This window comes from Ahaetulla prasina, chromosome 1, assembly GCF_028640845.1.
Source record: "Ahaetulla prasina isolate Xishuangbanna chromosome 1, ASM2864084v1, whole genome shotgun sequence".
Lineage (NCBI taxonomy): Eukaryota > Metazoa > Chordata > Lepidosauria > Squamata > Colubridae > Ahaetulla > Ahaetulla prasina.
The window spans coordinates 237,640,879-237,666,833 of NC_080539.1; the positions used below are offsets into that span (position 1 = coordinate 237,640,879).

Below are 25,955 nucleotides of genomic sequence, written 5' to 3' on the forward strand. Positions count from 1 at the left end.
ATAGTCAAAAAAGAAAAGAAAAATTCAATTTGTCTTTATAATATCATTTCTAACATATTTTAGTGAATTCCATAGTTACTTTTACAAATTTTTTCTAGTTTTAAATTCCATTATTAACTTTTAAGCCATTTATATTGCCAACTATTTTTGTGCTTTCAACTTCCTTTATTAATATTTAAACCAAATACGAAGTTAAAGGACCACATTGGGACTAAGAGTAAGAAGATAAAAAAGGGGGAAGGGAGGAGAAGGAGAATGGATGAAAATATAGGACAAGCAAAGAGAGTAAAGGATTTTAAGAGAAAAAGGAGAAAAAAAGGAGAAAGAAAAAAGAGGAAAATTAAAAAACAGTTGGAAATATATTAATTGGTTTAAATATTGGTACATGAAATATTAATGTCGCCTACTCAAAGAAAATGTTCCACCTGCTATGAACACAAAACCCAGGTGCAATGTGTAGCGGACCTCATGAATCAAGATTTTTTAATATAGAGAAGATAGGTCAACGTAACCTAAAACCATAGGCCTGGAATCTCCCAACATCAACCCAGAAATGAAATCAAGGACCCTGGGGAGGTATGCTGCTGTGCATCAGAGGGAACTCTATAAAAACTTTTCCTTTGAATTCAGCTTCAGAAACAAAGCATCCATCCAATTACCTGTTGCTAGAAGAGTGCTCTGCATTACAATTGTCTCTCTTTCTCCCTTATTTTGGGTTTTGCTGGTGAAAAGCCTAAAATCTGGCTGAGCAAATTTCTGAGAGTTGAGAACCCTCTTTTCACCTATCACCCACTTTTGGACATCCAACCAACCTGCTTTTTTTATCTGCAATGAAGTCATGGATAAAGACATTTATTGTAGACAAAACTGGCAGTCAAGAACCAAGGCCCCTGAAAACGGGAATTTCTCTTTCACATTAGGCACAGGACCAGAAGTGGGAATTGGTTTCAGTTAAACAATACCCCTTCCCTAAAAGCAGTTTTCCATCCGCTTTCACTGCATTTTTTTCTGCTATTACTATTCATTTTATCCTTTCTCCTGCCCCACCCTCAGATTCCCCGGTTCTGCTTAAAGCTCCATACAAGTCCTTCCCTTACTCTCCCTAAACTACTAACATCTTTACAACTGCCTTTGCCTCTAAAAATATGCACCATTTAACCAGGCTGGATCTTCTTCTCCAGCTGGACTGGTTCCTACTTGGCTGCTGAAAGCAACCATTTAAGAATGACTGGGTTTAGTGAGTGGTGTAATATCATAAGAGTGAGATCCTTGCATAGCATAAGCACTAGGTGTGAGAGATTTGGTATCTTCTTCCCAGTTATGAAAGTCTATGTGTTATTGGAAAGGGCTTGCTTTTCTATGTCAATTGCTCATGCTCTTCTGAGTAGGCTTGGAAAAATCATTTCCTATCCTATCCATCACTTGAAGAGCTGTAATGCCATCACTGCAAAAGACAGGGCTAATTTTTTTGCTCTTAAGGGGAGATTTTGTGATGTATTGTCGGAGTCAAAACAATGAGCCTCTCAAATCTTAATACACTCATGTTATCTCTTTGGAGGATAAGCAGAGGGTGGTTTCTCGTTTTTTTGTTTTTTGTTTTTAAATCAGCAACACAATCTGAGCATCTTTGGAAGATGCAAAACAGAACACCCAAGTTGCCACATGTGTAAAAAAAAAAAAGCCTCAATTCCATTTAACACTTCCATAGACTGAATGTGCTAATTGATTATGCACTAATAGTGGGGGGTCCAGAGCTATTTCATGAGAAGAGTACTCTATTCCTCTACTCACAATAGAATCCCTTATGCCACCAGGCTCAAAATTTTGGGCCTGGACAACCTGGAACTACGCCACCTACAGTCTGACCTAAGCATAGTACACAAAATTGTCTGCTACAATGCCTACCTGTCAATGACTACTTCAGCTTCAACTTCAATAATACTTGGGAAAACAATAAATACGAACTTAAAGTAAACCGCTCCAAACTCGATTGCAGGAAATAAGATTTCAGCAACAGAGTGGTCAACGCCTGGAATGCTCTACCTGACCCATTGTTACATCCTCAAACCCCCCACAGCTTCAACCTTAAATTTTCTACTGTGGACCTCACCCCATTCCTAAGAGATCCGTAAAGGGGCGTGCATAAGTGCACTAGTGTGCCTACCGTCCCTGTCCTACTGTCCCCATTTATTTGTACTCATTTCCTATGTTCATGTCCATGTTTATACTTATACCTGTTATCTTGTACATGTTTGACAAAATAAATAAATAAATAAAATAAAATAAATTTTCTTACACACCCACAATTAAACAAGTGAAGTGAATTTAGATTATCATTCTGGCAAATCATGCATTAAATGCAGATTACCCGAAAGGTTATCAGAGGTGCTGCCTTGGATAAGGAGGGTATAATGAACTGTTGATTTATTTTATTTTTATTTTCTGTCCTCAAGTAAAAGTAGTGAAGCAGAAAACACTGCTGTGGTTCTGGCAAAGCATTCAAAGCAATTTGAAACTGCATGAACAGAATATAAATGTATGAGATCATTTGTTTCATTTAACATCCCATCAAGAAAAGATAATATACAAAGTGAGAAAATCTACACCAATTTATTTAAAGAAGTGGGTATTTCTATGTTAATTACCTTTTGACTCATGGTTAACTTGTATCTCACTGTTTCTCAATATTGCCAGTGAAAAAAGTTGAAGACAGTCAGTCACAACATGCATCTTATAAAACAGCAAATTAAACAACCAGCCAACCAACCTCATCCTATTTTACTGCTCACATCTGAATTGCTTGCTTCTGAGCAAGTTTAAGTGCAAGTTACCTGACCAATTTTAGAGGTTTATGTTAGAATCTTTGTGCACTAATCTCTTGAGATGTGGATTGAATCTTGTAACAAATGGCCAACCCAGTGATGTATAATAAGACTTGTGGAAATATTTCTTAACTTTGACTCTTTTCATTTTTCCCAGGGAATTGACTGGTAACCTCCGAGTTGTTAAAGAAAAGGCTGAAATCTGGTTATCTTTACATCATTTTGCCAGTGGTAAAGCTGCTTTGAGCATATAGTTTGGTGTAATGGTTAAGGCACCAGTCTAGGAACCAGGAAATTGTGAATTCTAGTCCCATCTTAGACATGAAAGCTGACTGGATGACTTTGAGCCAATCCCTCTTTCCCAACCCACCTCACAGGTTTGCTGTTGTGGGGAAAATAGGAGGAGGAAGGAATATTAGGCATGTTTCCCGCCTTGTTTTACTGATAAAGTAATAGAAAGGGGGGGAATCTAATAAATGCATTTTTACGTATTTTATTTATTTGTACCCCCCCTTTATTATTTTTACAAGTAACTCAAGGTGACGAACATACCCAAGACACTTTCCTCCTCTTATTTTCCTCAAAACAACCTGTGTGGTAAGTTGGGCTGAGAGAAAAGGACTGGACCAAAGTCACCCTGCTGGCTTTCAAGGCTAAGACTGGAATGAATATATAGGTGAATAAATAGTTACTGATTACATCGGACAGGAAGTAGGACAAGTAAACCAGCAACCTTCTCCAACAGAAGTCCACGTCGGATTCTGGACAATTGGGATGATGAATGGTTTAGTCTAAATTCTGTCCTGAATCAGTTCATATTCACCAAGAAAGATATCTGGACATATTTCCTGAGATAATATTTTTTTATATAATGTATATACAACTTATTTCCAAGAAATAAATACCAAAAAAGTAAAAAGTTCAAATGCTATAAAAAACCCTACATCTATTTTGTTATAGAAGTCCCCCACCTCAGCTGCCCCAAATCACACACAAAAGCAAACTCACTTTCACTGAATTCAATAGAAGTATTGCCTCCACCAACTGAGATATCTCTTTTTGAATCTCGGATTTCTGATGCTAACCTCTTTTGTGTGGCTAAGTTAATTACAGAAAGTTTTAATCAGCTGAATTTAATATGATATAGCTTAAAAGTATTAATTAAAGGAATGGTTTTCACTGACCTTTGACCATATAATCACAAAAGAACTTTTGCTGGAAGAGATTTGTTATGCCAATTAATACCATCTATTCAACATCTACATTGTCAGCCATGCAAGCTAATTTAGCAATGTATTATGAAATTCACACACACTGTTAATTTTAGCTTTATTATTATGGCTTCTCAAGGTAATGCACCACTACTGAGTAAATAGAATTACATTTTAGGAATCCATGACAAAATCCCCATTCTTTTCTCCATCAATACAGCTATTACAGGCGGAGTAAACAGAATTTATTTTGGATGTTTTATGGTTTTGCTTTATTTAGATTGTTATCAAGGGTTTTAAGGAATGCAATCAATTTCCACAATAAGAGTGCCATGGGACAAAGTTTTAAGATTCCAAGAAGAAAAAATAGTTGGGTCCAATATAAGTTGAAAATCCACAAAGTAAGATAACAAGCACAACCAAATTGATACAATTTGACATCTTCAGTTAAAGGTAAGACATTTTTGATAAGGGCTTCTTCCAGAGACCTTGGAGAACTCTTGTCAGTTAAGGCAGAAAACTGCAGAGCTGGTCTAAGAAGAAGGCAGTTTCAGGTTTCTATATACTGTATCTATATTTTTCCTATTTGTATTTACTTATCTAAACACTCTATGCATTTGAAATTAATGTTCCTGTAAATTACACGTAAGGAAATGGACATTTTTTTCTGAGGTTTCTATAGACAGAAATATGCAGAATCATCTTATAGTTAGCATATGGGAGGATAATCTGCTAGCCATGCAGGCATTATTAATGAGCCATGATGACGCAGTGGTTAGAATGCAGTACGCAGGCTAACTCTGCCGACTGCCAGCAATTCGGCAGTTCAGTCCTGACTGGCTCAACATTGACTCAATCTCAGCCTTCCATCCTTCCAAGGTCAGTAAAATGAGTACCCATATTGTTGGGGGCAATATGCTGACATTTTTAAACTGCTTAGAGAAGGTTGTAAAGCACTATGAAGCAGTATATAAGTCTAAGTGCTATTGCTATTAAGACTGGTCACGTTTAAGGCAAACTTGTATGCATACTATCAGACAGATACAAATTCACATGCACAACATGTTAAACCTTTTTAAATTTATTGTCTTTATTGTGACATGTAATACAATCTATTGAACCAAATTTCTTTGCTGCCCGGTCCATGAATATCTGTAATCAATTACACAGTGTTTATATTATGTCTCAGGGAGAAGCCTCTCAGTTATATTTAATTCATTAGTGAGGTCTTTTAAAGGATGAATTCACACCCACCCATGGCTTCAAGTTGCTAAAATAGCCACTATTAGATATTTGTTTCTTCTAGGTACAACTTCCAAATTACATAAATCCTTTTTATTTGTTATTCAGAATTATTGGCTGAGAGGAACAGCACTGTTCTTTAAAAAAAATTGCCTTTGAATGACATCTCAAATGAATAAATAGCCATGCAAAGTGCTATGAGGTATCGTCTGGGTAATATGACATATCCTGCAATAGGAATTTGTCAATTGATATGTTAACATTATATCCATTATTTCATAAACTATGAAGTGAGTTTTTTGCTTACTTGTCTGGCATAATGTATTTAAAAAGCTATCTTATAGTTGGAATTAATGTGCACTGGCCAATATACTAATTTGAAACTCTGTAACCTAGTTTTAGGAAAATATCAAATAACTATTTGTTACTTCTAATTCCGAGCATGCAGACTCAGTCCCTAGGCAAGGCTGGAAACTCTATTTAAAAGTCTGGAAAAATTCTTCTTGCTAACCTGGATTATATTGAGCTAGATAGACTTATGATCTGAATCAGTACAAGTTCCTAAATTTTGGACTAGTAATGGGCAATATTAGGACTTCACAACAACAAGAAATTTCAACTCATAGACTGGCAGATGCTTCCCAGAAAAAACTGGAAGAACCCACATTCCCTATTCCCTATTATCAGCAGCAAGTTTTTCAGGTATCTTCTGACCTTGCTTCTGATGCGGAATGGCATGGTAAATGCCATATTTAATAGTATTTGCCTTGGCGATTCGGGGCATTACTACTACATTGTATTACGGTTATGACATTTGTAGGATTCTTAGGCCACTTGATGTTATCCAATAATTTATTTATGACTGAGAAATGCAAACTGTAGATTGCAAATCTTTGCGACACAAGAGGCACAAAAATGTACCAAAGACACCAAAATTGTAGGCTGAGGGCTCTTGGCAACTGAAACTCTCAACGTAAGAACCTTCACTCACCCATCCACTCATCAAGGACACTCAAAATTGTGTCACATTTTTTTTATGTTAAGAGCAAATCTTTATATCAGTAAAACTGGATAAGTTTCCATGTGAATTAGAAACCTGATAAATACAGGTCACTAGCTCAGATGGAAATCATCCATGTGCATGCATGTACATGAATAGAACAGAATAACAGAGTTGGAAAGGGACCTTGGAGGTCTTCAAGTCCAACCCCCTGCTTAGGCAGGAAACCCTATACCATTTCAGACAAATGGTTGTCCAATCTTGTCTTAAAAACTTCAAGTGTTGGAGCATTCACAACTTCTGGAGGCAAGTCGTTCCACTGATTAATTCTAACTATCAGGAAATTTCTCCTTAGTTCTAGGTTGCTTCTCTCCTTGATTAGTTTTCATCCTTCATCCTTTCATCCATTCATTCCTTCCCTGGACCCAGCTGTTTTAGGTAATTATCGTCCGGTCTCCAACCTTCGCTTCGCGGCGAAGGTTGTAGAGAGTATGGTGGCATATCAGTTTCCCTTGCACCTGGATGAAACTGTCTATCTAGACCCGTTCCAGTCCGGTTTCCGGCCCGGTTACAGCACGGAGACGGCTTTGGTCGCGTTGGTGGATGATCTCTGGAGGGCCAGGGATAGGGGTTGTTCCTCTGCCCTGGTCCTATTAGACCTCTCAGTGGCTTTCGATACCATCGACCATGGTATCCTGCTGCGCCGGTTGGAGGGATTGGGAGTGGGAGGCACCGTTTATCGGTGGTTCTCCTCCTATCTCTCTGACCGGTTGCAGTCGGTGTTGACAGGGGGGCAGAGGTCGGCCCCGATGTGCCTCACTTGTGGGGTGCCGCAGGGGTCGATCCTCTCGCCCCTACTGTTTAACATCTACATGAAGCCGCTGGGTGAGATCATCAGTGGTTTCGGTGTGAAGTACCAGCTGTATGCGGATGACACCCAGCTGTACTTTTCTACACGGACCACCCCAACGGTTATCAAGTGCTGTCCCGGTGTCTGGAGGCCGACGGGTCTGGATGGGGAGAAACAGGCTCAAGCTCAATCCCGCCAAGACAGAGTGGCTGTGGATGCCGCATCCCGCACAGTCAGCTAAATCCGCGGCTGACCATCGGTGGCGAGTCATTGGCCCCGATGGAGAGGGTCCGCAACTTAGGCGTCCTCCTGGATGAACGGCTGTCTTTAGAAGATCATTTGACGGCCGTCTCCAGGAGAGCGTTCTACCAGGTTCGCCTGGTACGCCAGTTGCGCCCCTTTCTGGACCGAGATGCCCTATGCACGGTCACTCACGCACTCGTGACGTCTCGCCTGGATTACTGCAATGCTCTCTACATGGGGGTTAGTCCAGAATGCGGCTGCGCGGGTGATAGATGGAGCCCCTCGTGGCTCCCGCATAACACCCATCCTGCGCAGACTGCACTGGCTACCTGTGGCCTTCCGGGTGCGCTTCAAGGTTTTGGTGACCACCTTTAAAGCGCTCCATGGCATTGGGCCGGGTTATTTACGGGACCGCCTACTGCTACCGAATACCTCTCACCGACCCGTGCGCTCTCATAGAGAGGGTCTCCTCAGGGTGCCGTCAGCGAGGCAATGTCGTCTGGCGACGCCCAGGGGAAGGGCCTTCTCTGTGGGGGCTCCCACCCTCTGGAACGAACTACCCCCCAGACTTCGTCAGCTTCTGGACCTTCGGACCTTCCGCCGCGGGCTTAAAACATATTTATTTAATTGTGCAGGACTGAGCTAGATTTTAAATTTATGGTTTTAATTGGGTTTTATTTTTATATTTTAATTAACGGGCTTTTAGAATAAGTTTTTTAACTGTTTTTATATTGTATTTATGTGTTTTTTAAGTGCCTGTGAACCGCCCTGAGTCCTTCGGGAGATAGGGCGGTATATAAATATGATTAAATAAATAAATAAAATAAAAATCCATTGCTTCTTGTACTGCCCTCAGGTGCTTTGGAGAATAGCTTGACTCCCTCTTCTTTGTGGCAACCTCTGACATATTGGAACACTGCTATCATGCTCTAATCCTCCTTTTCATCAAACTAGACATACCCAATTCCTGTAACCGTTCTTTATATGTTTTAGCCTCCAGTCCCCTAATCATCTTCGTTGCTCTTCTCTGCACTCTTTCTAGAGACTCAACTTTTTTTTTACATCATGGTGACCAAAACTGGATACAGTATTCCAAGTATGGCCTTACCAAGTGCGGCATTATCACATGGATTGAAGACAAAAGAAGAAGGGGACTAGATAGTGTCCATGGGGTCACAAAGAGTTGAGCATGACTGGTGGCAGATTTTTTAAAATTAAAAATATGGATAGTGGACATGGCAGTATCTGGAGACAGCAGAATGGAAGAGGAAGAACAGGAGACAAATCACAAAATAGAAAGATCTGCAAATAGAAGTGGAAAGACTGTTGCAACAGAAAGTGAATATAGTACTAGTAGTACTAGGTACCTTGGGGTCAATCCCCAAATATCTGGAGCCCGACTTGACCACCCACATTAACAAAATCCCCATCAGTCAATTACAAAAGGCAGCTTTACTTAGAACAGCTTACATCCTGTGATGATACCTTTAACAGCATCAAACAACATCTGAATATCCCAGGTCCTTGGGAAGGACTCGCTAAGTGGATAAAAATGCCAAATCTGGTCTAAATATCCAGCTGATTGTATGCCCTACTATAATAATAATTTATGCTATATTTTACCATAATTCAGTCAAGATTTTCTAATCTCAATGTTATTTCACTGTTTGGGTACTCAGCCTAACATAACAATGGCAAGTTAGTCTTCCGTTTTTGGCCAATGAGAAAGGAATGGCTAGTGGCTAGTTTATAGTATATATAGCTTTCAGCTTTCAGTATGTATATGTTAATGTTTAACAAATATTTAAATAATTGGATAACTTTTGTGACATAAATAGAATGGAGAAACCATAGACTCAAATAGTACAACATCTTAAAGCATGCATTTCATAAGATGAACTATGGTCCTTGTCAATTTTAGTCTTTATGATTTTGACACCTCTGTGTTAGCTTGCTAGATGTTTCAGTTATATGTCAGTTACGGAAGAGAAATTGTATTTCTGGCAGTATTAATATACTGTATTGATACATTGTTTTCAAAAACCAGAATCCAGCAATGGAATTTTGCTCAAACTGATTTAAATCACAGAAATATGGGGTATGAAACAAATTAACTTTATTGTTGAAAGCTCTTCGAGTTTAATGAGAAAAAGTGAAATACACGTGAGCTTAACTTTCTCCTATTAACCTTAAAGGAACTTCAAAGTAGTTAATTTAAACTGCATCATATTATAGTAACTATATAAATCTTACTTTGAAGTATTTTCTTAATGCAAATATAATTAATTTACACTTCTTAGTTGTTTGTGTAGTATAGTCATTGAACACAAGCACTTACCTTCAATTCTCAAACCAGAAAACCACTCAGTAGTTCACAATCACATACAGAGCGCTGAAGAATCTATGCACTACTAAAATTTTCTTTCCTGTAACTTATAACTGGAGGAAATAGTGCACCGCAGGGGAAAACCCTCTGAGTCAAAGAAGATCAAATGGGCCAGCTTACAGAATGCATTCAAAATGGACCTATGACTCCTATGGAACGGAAAGTTGGCAAATTTTATAAAACATTTTATGGCATAAAAACTATCATAGCCCAGTTTATGACATAAAACAAAATGTCATAAAACATCTCCTGTGTTGATGTTTGACATGTTGCGCTATACAGTTCAACATGAGCTATTTTCACAGGAGATACACCTCTGAATGTATTCCAACTTTTCCATTGAAGGCAGTTAGAAAGCATTAGAAGATCTATTATGATTGAAGGGGCTGAGGAATCTGGTAAGAAAATACCTTTGAAAGGATGACTCAAGGGGTTACAGGTTGTCTGATGCTCCACAAGCACTTCTTCAGAATTCTTCAGAGGCAGAATTTATTTTAAATATATATTTTTAATACACGGGTTTCCAAAGTCCGTTGTAATAAATTAGGGAGTCTACGTAACTAGAGTGATAAAGACAGATCACCTAGAGTAATGCAATAACTAATTTCTAGGACTTATAAAACATATATTTTATAAGGCAACAAACCACAAACAGCTGAGGGTGGCTCACAAGATAAACTGATATTTAATCCCTAAATGACATTTACATGGTCTTCAGAAAATAATGGCCTAAATGTAAATATTACAAAAAGTTTCATTTGCAAAATAGTTTCAGACACAGGATCCTAAAATCTTAACTGAGACATTCAAGACCCAAACATCTTATACCCAAACATCTTTTTGAGAAAGAGATGCCACTTTTGACTTTGATGGCTAAGAGTTACTTTCTAGGTAATTATGCATTTCGGTACTGATTATTTCCCTAATCCTTTTTCATGCACAATATATTTTTGCTTATACTGGGATAGAGAATGTTGATGCCTTTGAGGACACACACACACACACACACACACACAAGTAATAAAATCCAGGAGATTTTGGTGTCTCTTTTGCAATCAGAGAAATGCTGTGCATACACAGAATATATTGGCCACGACCCAATATATTCGTTCAAGGTGCTAAATTATTTATTTATTGAATTTATATCACTGCCCTTCTCACCTCTGTGTGACTCTGCACAGCATACATACTTAAAACAGAACAGTGCTTGATGGCGCCTATGAGGAGGGAGGTGATGTGATGGATTACAGTGAAATAGTAGTTTCCAAGGTGGGGAGGGGAGGGTGAAACAAGAATCACCCGATGCTGTCTGATGCTAGATAGGAGACAGAGGAAGAGATTTAGGATAACTTTTCTCTTGAATCTACCAGAGCATAACAGTTGGGTGGGGGCAGTAAAGGATTCATCTGGTAAAATTCTGTCTATTTGACGTGAACAAATAAAGAACTGAATTTTGGCTGGATAGCAATAGCACTTAGACTTATATACTGCTTCACAGTGCTTTACAACCCTCTCTAAGAGAGTCAGCCTATTACCCCCAACTATCTGGGTCCTCATTTTACCCACCTCAGAAGGATGGAAAGCTGAGTCAACCTTGAGCCTGGTGAGATTTGAACTGCCAAATTTCAGGCAGCTGGCAGTCAGCAGAAGTAGCCCATAGTACTGCACTCTAACTACTGCACCACCGCGGCTCATTGTTCCATGCCGTTCTTGGGTTGGGGCCTTACCCAATCACCTTTGTCAAAATCATTACCAATATTTGGCAAGCTTTGTACTCATAGTATAATTCTCACAGTTAGATAACCCATTTATTAATTCTGGGAGGTTAGTTTCCCAGAATTATTACACGGTTAGTTAGGCACTGCACACAATGGAAATGTGAATGATCAGATGATCATATTATAAACAAAGCTTTATAATATGAAAGCTTTCAAAGTTGTCCCAATTCCAGACAAAATGAGAGAACTAGGGCTGAGGTGGTACAGCTGTTGTGGAATCCATTGCGTGATGAGCACCTGCTCTCAGCCAGATGGCTAGTGGCTACGAGGATGACTGAAAAAAGCGATGGATGGACTGCCTGCATGAATACATGCAAGCTGTGGGCGCATGCCCCACCGATGCTGCAGACTGGACTAAGTGGTGGGCGAAATGCAAAACTACAAACTCCATGATATATGATGGGAATAACGCAAAGGACAAGAGTTCCCCAAGTTTTGGAAGGTGTGAGTTTGGGAAGACTATATTTTAAGGATGTTATTTGCTTGGCATCCTAGAGCCAATCAGGTTATTTTCTCCCCTTTCTTTCAAATAGACTGATGTAGAACAATGAAGATTTTTCCCCATTTCAGTGACTTAAACCAAATGGAAAGTGAGTGCAAGGTGAGTGCATTGATAAAAATAGTGATATTCCAGAAACCCATATATGCAGAACAAGAAAAGGCCCTGAACGGCCTTACTATTATTATGTGCAACAAATTTCTGTTCATTATCCTACCAAATTGCTCTTTCTCTATGGAGAAATGGTTTCTCAGACACCTCACACATGGCTCTGACATTTGACAATCACTCTAAGCTGTAATTGGGATCAGACTCTAAACTTTTAATGAGATTTTTATCTAATTCCAACAACTCAGAAATGTGTCACATTCTTATATTCAACTAGTTGAAGAGGTATGCCCATTAGATTTTGGTCATCAGAGCAAAATCTCAAGAAAAAGAATACAAATCCTTTAAAATTTAAAAAAAAATGGTTAGAATGCGATTGAAGATCCAAATGAGAAAATAGAAACAGTACACAGAATAATAATCTGGGGAAACTGGGTGTTTCACTTTCTGTCTTGACTGCTCTCTCTTCACATTGTACAAAAAGAGATTGAGCTTCTATACGTTAAAAAGAGGCATACGATTTTCTGATAATTTACCAGATTAGAATTTCTTTCAAAGAATTAATTTGGAACTATCTTCATTTCACAACTTTATTGGTACAGGTATCCCCTGTTCAATTGTGTCTGACTCTAGGGGTTGGTGCTCATCTCCATTTCTTAGCCAAGGAAGCCAGTGTTGTCTGATGACATTTCTATGGTCATGTGGCCAGCATGACTTATAAGCTGAGGTGCATGGAAGACTGTTAACTTCCCACCAAAGTGGCACCTATTTATCCAGTCACATATGCATGCTTTTGAACTGCTAGGTGGGCAGGAGCTGAGGCAAGTGACGGGAGATCATCCCGTCATGCCGTTTCTTGGGTTCTGAACTGCTCATCTTCCGGTCAACAAGCCCAGCAGCTTAACTGCTAGGTCACTGTGCCTCCACAACATCATTAAATATTCTCAAAATGGATTGAGATATTTACAAACTGTCACATGGTTCTACCTGTATCAACATCAATCCTGTGTCAGCAATAATGTTCTTATTGACTATGTCAGGTTGCCCCATCTCTAAGGAAGTCCAAAAATTATTTTGGAGAGCAGGAACCAATGATATCACTCATCCTCTGCCTGTGAATTTGACCTCCCAGGACATTTTTCTTCTCCACTTTCAAAGTAGTGCTTTCCTTTGTTCGCTATCTGCCTGGCCTTCCGTATCTTCTTTTCTTTTAGGTCAGTCCCTGAATATTGATTGGCTGCTTTGCAGAGGGAGGATTACTCCCCTCCTGTCCCACATACATACATTGTTGCACACATCTCTACAGGAATGAGAGTAATTGGCAGTTCCTTTTCTGGAATGGAAAGTTGAGAGGAAATACCAGCAGGGAACTATCAAATGGGAGGATGAGTTAGCAAGTAATGTCTACAAAATACCATGCAAACTGATGCCAAAACATCTCAGTCCAGACAGTATTTTCTTAAAAACTGCTTAGAGACAAGGCTGCATGAACCCAGGATAGAAATAACTTAAGAATTCAGTGCAAATATATATCTCAGGGCTCCTTGCTTGGTTTTGCTGATATCCCCACATTTGGAACGGTAAGTGTCCCATCCTCATCTCTCCTCTCTATTTGAAGGAAGATTGTATATTTGTGGAGTACCGGCCATTGAAGACATTGGACATAGTTTTTGTACTGCAAAATGTGCTCTGAAGAAAATGCTGTTTATTCAGATTCTTATTTAATAACTAAGTAATATTGGGGCACCTGAGAGAAACTGTCTTACTTGTTACAAGGAACGAACCTGTATATTACTATTAAGACCGTTCTCTTTGTTTCAAAGGACATTTTGAAGAAGCCAGAATCTTTAGATCAGATTGGGATTAACTGTATTATTTTTATACTTTTGATATAGTCAAATGATTGATTCAACAAAATTTTATTCTATTCTCTCTACTCATGAACATCCAATGCAGGATTGGTCTCTTTATTAAGCTTGGTCTCCGTCAACAAGCCAGCATCATTATTTATACAAAATTCCAATTTAACTTTCAAGAAATGATGGATCACTGAGGATCTTCTATGGTAGCTTAGTAATTATATTACTAATGATCACATAAACAATCAAGAGGCAGCAGGATGTAAGGCTAAATTGAATGGGGGTATGCCTGTCAGCAGCACTGCTGCACTGGTGGCTTTTAGGCACTATGGAGTTGTTTCTATCTCTTTCTTCTTCTCTGGATCTCAAATGAAGGGCCTGGATCACGGGTCTCCAACCTTGGCAACTTTAAGACTTGCAAACCAGCAAAGCTGGCTGAGGAATTCTGGGAGTTGAAGTCCACAAGTCTTAAAGTTGCCAAGGTTGGAGACCCCTGGCCAGATGACCAGTGAATATTTTTAGACAGTGTATAATTGGTAAAATGCACAATCCAATCCATAATTGCATGGGAGCCCCAGTGATTACAATAATTATAGTTCAACAGGGAATATGTGATATTCCTAGACCAGGCTAAATCCAAAAATGGGATTTTCAGAGAATTTCTAGGAGCCTGGCACTCTGACAAATGAGCCATCAATAGATACATAGACATTAACAACATCTATAGACAATGCAAAAGAGACAACTAACCAGCCCACAAGAAAAAAACAAAACTTTATTGTTTTTATTTTATTTATTTTATTTTTTTACTGGGAATTATCACGGACTGTACAGTAATTAAGACTAAATTGATTTTAAATCTAATAACAGCGGCAAGGTTACTGATAGGACAGTATTGGAAGAAAAAAGAATTACCTACAATAGAAGAATGGATATTGAAAGTTGCCAATTTGGCTGAGATGGCAAAAATCTCAGCCTTTTTGAAAGACAATACACAAGAAAGATACTTAAATGAATGGAAAAAATGGATTGACTATATCCAAAACAGATATCAGACTAAGAGATATCAGACTGCCTTTGAATGATTAGAATGTATTATTTTTGATTGTATTGGGGGAGGTTAGGATTTGATGAGAAATGCAGGAGTATAACTGAGTTAGGAGGGAAAATTTTTAGCATATGCTTGTTTTATTTTTAACTATACCTTGTGTTTCTTCCGGGAAGTCGGGGGAGGGGTTTGAAGGAGGGAGAGGGGGTAGATGGGGGAGGGAGAAAAGGGGGGGAAAGCTTTTTTTTTTGTAAAAACTCTTTCAATAAAAAAAAACTCCAGCACCTCTCCACCAGTAATCACACTCAGTAATCAGCACTCAGATCAGCATAGATTAACTCCAAGATTAACTTCAGACCAACAGTCAAGCAATACCCCAATCAAGAAACTGCCATCAGAGCCATCAGTAAGCAGCCCAACCAAAGAATCCCTAAGACCATCTCCCACCCACACAGACAGGCAAGACACCAGAATATAAACTGATAGCAAACAGCACTCCTTACTAGCACTGATGATGCTATCTAGTTAGGGTAATGAAACATTTGCAAGAAAACAAGAAAGCTCAGAGAGCACCAAGGACCCCTAATAATCATAGTTTAAAAATAATAACACAATGAAGAGACATAGACTATCATCTTCTTATGGAGTCTTCCTCTAGCATAGCTCCTTGATTTTTGTGAGGCATTCAACCATCTTTTTCAGAGAATTGGAATAAAACGATGGGAAAAATTGAGAGGCAACTCAAAGGAAGAGCACAGATTAAGAAAAGCGTACTTTAAAAAAAGAAAAGATTTGGACTAACCCGCTTTCTCTTTGATCACTTCAAAAACATGGGTTCCACTTTTGATCTTGTGTTCCACTTTCTAAGAATCCAAGATCATGTGTTCCACTTTCCACCACAAGTGCAACCTTTTTCTCAGAAAGATTTGTGGTATCCATTCCACAATTTAGAGAAGGATCATTTAATTAAGCTAGAGGAAATCTGGCAAACCGGTGTACATAGTAATGTGATAAAATAACATTAATATTTTGCCAAATAATATAACAATGTATTTTGAAACCTTGCCCTAGTGCATCTTTTTCTGCAAGTACACCTGTATATCTTATTTTCTATTCTTCTGCTTCTGAAAGGCTGGATTAATCTGTCCAATCAGTACTATCATATTCTGCTAGTATATGGCCTAATGTCCAAGCATTTATTTATTTATTTATTTATTTATTTATTTATTTTGTCACAACAATATATGTATCATAAAATTCAAAATAATCATAAATCAAAATTCAAAAATTATCATAAAATAGCATAAAATTCAAAGTAATTTAATAAACCAACCATTATGTTAGATGTGACAATCTACTAAAAATATGCAAAGTATGTAATTCAATCTACTTTAAAGCTGCTGTATCTGTAAATGAACTGAGTCTGCTGTACTGTTCCTCATTACTCAGATGCCTCGTTCAGCACTTCCAGTAACCAGAAGAGGCTTCGCTATAGATGCAGTATATACGTGTCATCTCACTCAATGATATACTCAATTCTTCCAGCTACTAGAACAGGTAGCTGATGATGGTTCATGGCAACAGGAAGCAACTTGAGAATTGTGTGCCTTCCATTGTGCAGAGCACAGCTGCTTCATAAAAGTCTACACATTATTGACTATTGAAATTTTGCTTTCAGCCATAGAACTCTGAACTTTGCTGAGATATTTTGTACAAGTGTAGCACTTAATCTCACATGGTTGGAGAGAAAAGCAATAACGAAAACCATTGGGTTCTGAATTTTTTCTCTTGACCTCCCCGATGACATTTCAGCTAAGTAAGGGATGGAGTTCAGCCTTGATGGGCTAAGAGAATATGGTTTTGAGAAAGTCAGTTGTGCTGATATTTATGGAAGAGAATAGAGGACATTAAAGTCATGCAACCTGAGTTATTTGCTAGTCTCAGACACATCTCTATCATGGACAAAAAAAGTACTCATAAAATTAAGCACTGCAAGTGACTCAATCAATCTTTTTGAAGCTTGTGTCTTCAATTTAGTGTTTTCTCTATATTTTTGCATATTAAATTCACTGATGGTAATCCTGCACACTGGTAAATCAGGCTGAGGAAAACAAACAAACTGATGCCATGCTGCAAAACCTACAGATGCCAGCATGTATAGCAATTGGAATATTTACAAAAGGTGTGTGTATAATTTAAAAATCACTGAGTGTGTTTCTAAAAAAGGAAAAGGGAAGGAGAAGGAAAGGGAAAGGGAAGAATTAAACTTTCTGCCAAAGGACAGGCAAGGGATCTATTCACTCTGCTCTTTTCTACCCTAGACAAAGATACTAGAATATTTTCAGCTTCAGTGTTAGCTGTTGTCAGGCTGATTTATGATGCCCCAAACAGTGGGTTAAAGTTACAGGAAAGTAGATTAAGACTAGATATTAGAGGGAACTTCTTCATGGTAAGAGCTGTCAAGCACCAGATCGAGTCATGAGGTGATAGGTTTCCCTTCAATGGAGGGCTTTAAGCAAAAATTGGATTGCTATCAGCGTCAGGTCTGCCATTGGGTCACTTCAGTCCTGCTTCGCTTAGATGGCATCCTGCCATAAAAGGGGGCAGGGGGGAATGACGGGATGAGAGGAACCAAAGGTGCCAGCCTGGAACAGAGCCTGGCAAATCTTAAGATTCCAAGCATGAGAATAGTATCCGAATGCCCACTGAAGAGGCACAACATTTTAGGGCTGTTCCCAAAACACCTAGTCTGAACATTTACGAAAGGACCAAGTGGGGAAGGCCTAGAAGGAGAGAAAAGAACTGGGATTACACAGGAATATTCAGATCTGGCTTTGCTACATTGTAACCACTTGGCTTCAGTAAAAGTTATACCTCTCTTACTACAATGGGAGTCAAAGGTCTTTTTTTCCCTCCTGAACATCCAAGCTGGGACAGGCCTGACAATCTGTCTGAAATGTTTTAGCAGAGAGCAAGGGGGTTAGATTAGATGATCTCTGAGATACCTTCCAATGCCATGATTCCAGAAAATGGATAACAAATTAAACGTTGATCAAGACATCCATAAAAAGCTGCCATCAAAAGCCTCTGGTACATCTACTTAGAAGAAATATCTCTATGGTGAATAGACCACTACAAAGCTATTTCCGATGATTTGGCTGAAATTGGCAAATTTAATAGCCTTATTTAGCCAGTGATATCCTCGGCACGTTACGTTACAACTGAAGTTAAATTTAAGTTCAGTTGTTACGGATGACTTTTTCCTCATTCGCAGGCACAGCCTTTTACCATTATATCAGGATGTTTCATCAATATGAAAATGGAGTGTAAGGAAAACTTCTAAAAGCCTGTTTTAAATCACAAGGTATGGGGTTTACTAATGTATTGCATTCAAGAGTGTCAAAAAAACCACATAAAAATGAATTCTTGTTGACAAAAAAAATTGGACATTTCATATTAGGATGTAATTTGTCATTTTTCTAAGTAATATTAGGAAATGCCAAAAGAGAAAAACAACTGGAGTGATAAATTCACTAGAAACAAATTTGGAACTGCTTTCCTTTCTCATCCTGAGGTTCACCCTGAGTTCCTAGTCAACTTCGACATCAGATGCTAAACTTTAAAACAGTAACAAATGTGAAGAGTTCAACAACTAACAATATACAATATTGGCTTTTCTTATGATGAAGAAAATCTCATAGAAAGCATGAATCATAAAATAAATTATAACTCTTTGCAATTTCATGCCAGAATGTTTCCTGCACTGTTATAGCTAAATAATATTATATAATATAATATATTTTGATATTATGCTTTTTGAAAAAAAAAGGTGTAAGAATCAGGGTACATTATATATTATTTTTGTAAACCATATTAAGAAGTCTGTACATGCCATTATGCTGAGATGGTGGGCCATATAGGTCTTACAAAGAAATAAGAACACAAATTAATAATCAAGTGCAATTTTTAAAGTTTTATTCAAAGACCTGCTGAAACAAATACGTTATTAAAAGCTGGCAAGAGCAATGTATTTTGATTTTCATGTAAACAGATACTCTGGCTGCAGAAGTATAGTTCACTATTTTTTTCAAGACATTACCATCTCCACATTATTTATGGTGAGATTACATTTTACTTATTTTGTGATCCTTCAGTTTCATGAAGGATCATGAAGGAAAACTTTGAGAAGTGGGCATTATTTATCTTTTTGAGTATTCTCCATCATACTTCTTTGGAGTTTGGTTCTACTGTATTATTCCTTATGTATTAAATGTGAGGAAGTCAATAAAAACAATAAAGAGATTTGAATAAACCTACATGCAATAATAAAAAGCTTATAATAATCTATAATGAAGTTTATAATAATAAAAAGTGAGCCAGTTTGCTGTAGTGGTAAAGATATTTGGCCTAGAACCAGGAGGCTGTAAGTTTTAGTCTTGCCTTAAGTATGAAGGCTAGCTGAGTGACCTTCACTAGTCACTCTCTCTCTCAACCCAACCTACCTCACAGGGTTGTTGTTGTGGGGAAAGAGGAGTAGGCAGGAGTATTGGTATGTTTCCTGCTTTGAGTTTTATGTATTTTTTTTAAAAAAGGCAGGATAAAATTCTTTAAAAAAAGATTGTGAATAATGTTAAGGTTAAGTTGAATCTACATTTTCAAAGCAGATTTTGAAAAATAATAATAAAGGCAAGTTTTTTTTAACCTAATGCTTTCAAATTACGTTCAGCTACAATTTCCAGAATTCACAGTTAGCATGGCTGATGGCCATACTGGCTAGAAATTCAGAAAAGGAATCACATTTAGAAGTCCATCGGTTAGGGTTGGCTATCTTGGATGGTATATGTGCTGGCTATGCAACCAGCAATCTAGAGTTGCTATTATTATGTAATCTAAGGGGACTGACATTTGGGTTTCAGATTTAGAGATTTGAGCTTATCAACACAGCTAATGTTGAAGAGTGTTGAAGGTGAAATGTCTATCTCTGATTTAGACCAACAAGGAATAACTGGTTTTGCCTGGTCATTTGTCACAAAAATAAGTCAGTCTAATGATCTCACACACAAATGCTGTCTAAATTAACCCTCACTGTACATAGGACGACTCTAATATTTTCATGCTTTCCATTCATGAATAGAACATTTATTTAGAAAGAGAGCCAATATGCATATATAGTTTTAATTTTTTGATCAACCTTTTTCTTTTTTTGCAATCAACAAACTCTTTGCCCAAGTAGGTACATAACTACAGAGTTACTCACATAAGCTAAGCATCACAGCTACTACTCAAGACAACAGAATGAGGGATGATGAAGAGAACGTGTGTGAGTAGTACATGAACTAAGCCTAGGAATTAAAGCCATCGCTTGAAATGTTTCTTGCTCTGTGTTAATATATGATTGTGCCAAAAAATGACCAGGTCAAAACTGCAATCAGAGGAAGGAAAAAACAGCTTATACTATTTTCTTCTTTCTGGATAAGAATCTTTCCTTTTTGAACTCAAGGTTCAGGTTGAACGAATCTTCCAAACAGGTATGAATAAAACCTCTTTTCAAAAACAGGCTAACTCTACCAAACAATAAAGCTACCTCAGCCAACTTTGAAAAGAAATTCTTTGTGTGGGCTCCTACGCAGATCTCTTTGGAAGATTCTGCATAGCCCTATTTAGGATACTCTAAACTTAAAAAGCTCTTCCACACACAACTATATTTGTACTAAGAACATAAAAAGAGTGGAATGAATCGAGACTGACCTTTTAAAAGGAAAATAATCATAAAAAAGAAGACTACCGCTGATTTGGTTTCAATAGTCTTCAAAAAGCATTTTAAATTGTATGAATGGAAATAATCTCCTATCTGTATTAACTGCAAAGCTCCTTTATTACATTAAATTACAACATTAATTGAAAAATATTTTACTCCTAATTTTTCATTTGAATATTCCCATTTATATTCGCATTCTTTTATAATAGAATACACACTTGAAAATTAGCATGTAATTGTCAGACAGAAACTTATTAGAATGAGTGAAATTGAATTAATGGGGGAAATATCTTCAAAGAATAATTCAAGAAAAAAAACTAGGCTTCACAGATGGTTTTAAATATTATTTGCAGTGTCTGATCTCACTGACCAGGCTTAGCTGTTTTAGGGTTGGAGACAAGATATGCTATTCTTAATGAATAATCTTTTATGGAGTGATAATAGTTTTGTGAATAAGAAAACCTTTCAAAAGTTTAGCTAGTCTAGCATGCATCTGCAATAAAAGAGACAGCTAAAGGAAACTATACAACCAGATGAGGGACTTTTCTTATGAGAGGGATTCTACTGTATCAATCACAGAATGATTTGGATTTAGATGATCAATTCCAAATTGGTATATTGGCTTTATGATACACCTCACCTGATTCTTTGGATCCAGTTTTGGACAAGGACGTCCTCCATTGTATGGTTTTTCCTTAAGCCACCTGGACCGAATTTTCACTCCTGTCCCACACGATGAACTACAAGGAGACCAGTCAGACCAGTCACTTAATTTGCAGTCAAATGGACAAGGTACAGTGCAAGGCTGTTCAATATAACCTAAAATGCGGGAGGGGAAAAAAAGGAAAGAAGGAAAATTAGAAATTGGGGGGGGGGGGCAGTGAAATTATTGCATTGTTGAAGCTGCATCCAGGGTCTATGTCTCTGGAGAAAGGAGGCCAGCTGAATTTCTTAATGCATGGACTGAACATGGCACTAAAAACTTGGGAGACATCTAGAATAGAATATTTGGAAAGATAAATATAATAATACTTCTATCATTTTCAACCCCACGTGATTTCATTCTAAGAATGGCTATATACCTTACTGACTTTAGCTAGTTCAACATGTTGCATAAATATTGCCATAAATAATTACATGAGGCTTAAAGCAAAACAAAAGAAAGTAGCTCAGCCGCTATTAATACTGCAGTAGTTACTATAAATATATGCCAACTTCATGCATTATAACCTCTTAAATATGTGCTAACTGGCTCTCTAATGGAAATATATTCATCTTATCACCTAATACTTTCGTGAATGCCTGCTGTTAATATCACTATCAATATTTAACACACTGCATTTTCCTTCCAAGCTCACTATCTACATTGCTGGAAGCCCAGTTAGATGGCATGCCCAATAGGCTAGTGTTGATACAAATCTCCTGAGAAAAGTCATACTTGATTAGCAAGTGCATAAGAGGTCACTAAAAATATATACGGGCTGCACTCAAGCTTAGGAAGTCAAGAAAACATCCCAAAAGAAAGCAGGGATAAACTGCTTCTATATGGTTGTCAAGAAAACAACTTGAATATGCTTATGAAATCAGCAGGACTCAAGTTCAATGCAAAGAGACTTACTAAGACATTCTTGCAAATGCTCTTACTAAGAATATTCATGCGTCTGAAGAGGTCAATTTTAATCCACAAATCACTTAAGCAATGATTGCCTGTCTATCTATCATTTCTAAACCCCCTTTTTATGACCCTGTAATCCCTTAGTAGAGTTGGGGCAACCGGATGAAGCTGGGCATTTTACTGAGTGATGTGGTGGTCTAGTGGTGAAGATGCTTGCCTCCATTCAGAAGGTTGAGAGTTCAATCCTAGGTAGTGGCAGATATTTCTCTTCTAGGGCACAAAGAAAAACATATCTGTTGCAAACTGTCCATCCACCATCCATCTACTATCTATCTATCTATCATCTACTTTAGATCAGGTATGTCCAATCTTTTGGCTTGCCTGGGCACACTGAGTGAAGAGGAATTGTCTTGGGCCACATATAAAAAGTATAATGTATTTAAGATATAATTGATACCAAGATTAAGAAAGGCATTTTTGTTGGTCCAAAATCAGAACAGATATGTCATCAATGAAAAATAGTTCAAATATCTGTTAGTGGGACCACAGAAAATCATTTGGAAAGCATTCAAGAATGTCATTGAGAATTTTCTTGGTAATTACAGAGCACCAAACTGCATACAAGTTCATGAATACATTTTCTGCATTCACACTTGGACTTTCTTCCTGAAAATCTAGCTGCAATAAGTGACAAACATGGTGAAAGTTTTTACCATGGCATTGCCATAGCAGTATCAGGGCAACTGGAATCCATCAATGCTGGTTGACTATTGTTGTACATACTGTAGCAGTGAGATGCATTGGAACTGAGTACAAATGAAAATCAGCAGCAAAAACATGGTTAGAAGAAATGATACAACAACAGAGAGATTTAAAACCTGAACTGTTCCTATTGGGTACTTTACCAGAGAAATTTAGTAAGGAGAATATATATTTGATTGTACATGTTATAACTGCAGCGAGGATAGTATTTGCGCAAAGATGGAAAGCAGAGACAATCCCTATGGAAGGAGAAATAATTAAGAAAATATTGGATTGTGCAGAAATGAATAGATTGAGCTTGATAGTTAAAGAAAGAAAGGAATCGGAATACTTTAAAATATGGGGGCAATTCCAGGGGTGAAATGTTCCCAGTTCGGACCGGATCACTCGATCTGGTAGCGATGGTGGCGGGTGGTTCGGAGAACCGGTAGCAAAAATCCCTGCCCCACCCATGCACAGCTGAGCCGCGCGATCATCAGAGGTTTTTTTTTAACTTTTAAAAGCATTTTTTCTTTGGCTGAAAAATGCTTTTAAAAGTAAAAAAAAGCTGATCATCAGAGGCTTTTGTTTTCTTTTAAAAGCATTTTTTTTGCCTTTAAAAGAAAAGAAAAGCCTCTGACGATCAGGCAACTCAGCTGCGATTGCCAGAGCCTTTTAAAAGCATTTTTTCTACAACCTCTTCGGCTGAAGAGGCTGTAGAAAAAATGCTTTTAAAAGTAAAAAAAAAAAGTTGACCATGCCCACCCAGTCACATTACACCCCCCCACCAAGCCATGCCCACAGAACCAATATAACAAATTTTACATTTCACCACTGGGCAATTCTATGATTGGTTGGAGAAGATATACAGATAGGATAATGTTATAATGAAGAAAGAGGAGAAAGAAGATAGATAAATATATTAATAGAACAGCAAGTAGAAAAATGTATAAATGTATTAATAGAAAATCAAGAAATGTGGGTGAAATGTTATAATAAAAGAAATGATGATGTTTCCTGGTATAGGAGTCACTGAAAGTACACAGAGACACTATTTAACTTGCTTTTAAACATCTTCTTGAAATCAACCTATGATTTTCTGTCTTTTTTTGGTTGTTGTTATATCTGTTGTGGCCTGCCGGCTGCCAGAGGACCTGGCAGCAGAGTTGGACAGTGAGGAGGTTAGGGAGAAACATGGGCCAGTCCTAGAGTCTGGGGAAAGCTTGGACGAGGGCACTGCCTGGGAGGCAGAGAGGGAACTAGACAGCAATAAGGCAGAGGAATAGTTGGAGCCTGTTCCCATTGTGCACATGCGCAGAGCTGCCAAAAGACAAGAACAACTAAGAAAGCGGGGTCGACTTGGGAGTAAAGCCACACCTTGGATGTGATTTGCCCTCCCATAGGAAACAAAAGAGGAGCGAACGGGGAGTGGGCTTTTGCAGGAAACAATTCATTCGGTCGGTCGTTTCAAGAGTGAAAAGATCTGTCCGTGAATCTCAGAGACTCTATACCAAGTTTTGCCTTGCACTGCATTTGGAAACTATTGACATTGCAGCTTTCCAAGTGAGATAAGGTCTGTGTTGATAAATATTCCTCTGAAAGACTGTTTGCCAGACCTTACTGACTGTGAATGAAAGGAATTGACAGTCATGTAAATAAAAGGGGTTTTGCTGGGACCAAGACTCTGCTTCAGTAGTGGAATTCTACCGGTTTGCATCGGTTCGGTAGAACCAGTTATTAAGTAGTTAAGCAGTTTGGAGAACCGGTTGTTAGAAGAAATCTTTTGTTTTTTTCCCCCCACAGTTGTAATTCCTATGAGGAATTGCAATTTTCTGGTGTTGTTTCCTAGCCTAATCTTTATTGTCCTGCTTACAGAAACTGCTTCTCCGTTAATCTTTATTACATTCTTGGCAGTACACTTAGACTTACTGTCGCTTCCAGAGCTTCTTGGAATTTTTTTTTCTTTCTTGACTTTCTTAAAGGAGAAGGGTTGTTTTAAGCTTTTTTACACCGCTGTTGGGAGAAAATACTCCCCTGTTGGAGTTCTTCCAGCCAGGATGCAATGATCAGCACTTTGAAGAAATAATTGAATAACGAAGCAGAAGTTTTTAACGACAAGGAACCAAGATGAGTGACATTCAGCAAGGCTTATTGGCTAGCTAGAAAGATTGACATTCAAATGTAAGTTTACATACCCTTTCTGACTTTTGGTCTAAACCTGGGTTTTGGTGAAGTTTAATTTTGTCCTTGGTGAAGTTTAATCCTGTGTTTAGTGATGAGATAATTTTCCCTATTCAGCTTTGTTTGGAAGGAAAAAAGTTAAAAGAAGCAGCTTCGGAAATCTGACTAGTTCCTGTGTCTACTTGTTCTGGTAATTGGTTTAACAAGCAACAGATACTCTGTTTGCTCCTTTGCTTCATACTGGAGAGCTTAAATGACTTCTCTGCTAAAGGGTTTTACTTTACGAGTAAGAGTTGGCTGCTGATAGTTATCATTGCATTATAACTATTTTAATTCCTCAAGGTGCTTTGGCACCTTGCCTGATTTGTAACTCCAGTTTGCAGGTATTTCTAATCTAATGATTGGTATTTAGGGCAGCTTTTTGCAAGCAAAGAAGCTTTTTGTATTTTTGTACAGGTAATCCTTGACTTACAACAGTTACAATGGCACTGAAAAAAGTTACTTATGACTGTTTTTCACACTTACAACCATTGCAGCAAACTGTCATTAGGGCAAAGAAGCGATGTCATATGACCACCTGGCCACGCCCACCCGGTCACATGAAGCACCGCAGT

General features: G+C 38.0%; 1 protein-coding gene across 1 annotated transcript in view; it reads right to left on the reverse strand.

Annotated features, from left to right (window-relative positions):
- THSD7B (thrombospondin type 1 domain containing 7B) overlaps positions 1–25,955 on the reverse strand; it is a 376,479-nt gene that overhangs the window by 129,368 nt on the left and 221,156 nt on the right. The window contains exon 14 of the mRNA XM_058193966.1: positions 21,445–21,623. Within this exon, the coding sequence (XP_058049949.1) occupies positions 21,445–21,623 (179 nt within the window). The remainder of the gene's footprint in view (positions 1–21,444; positions 21,624–25,955) is intronic.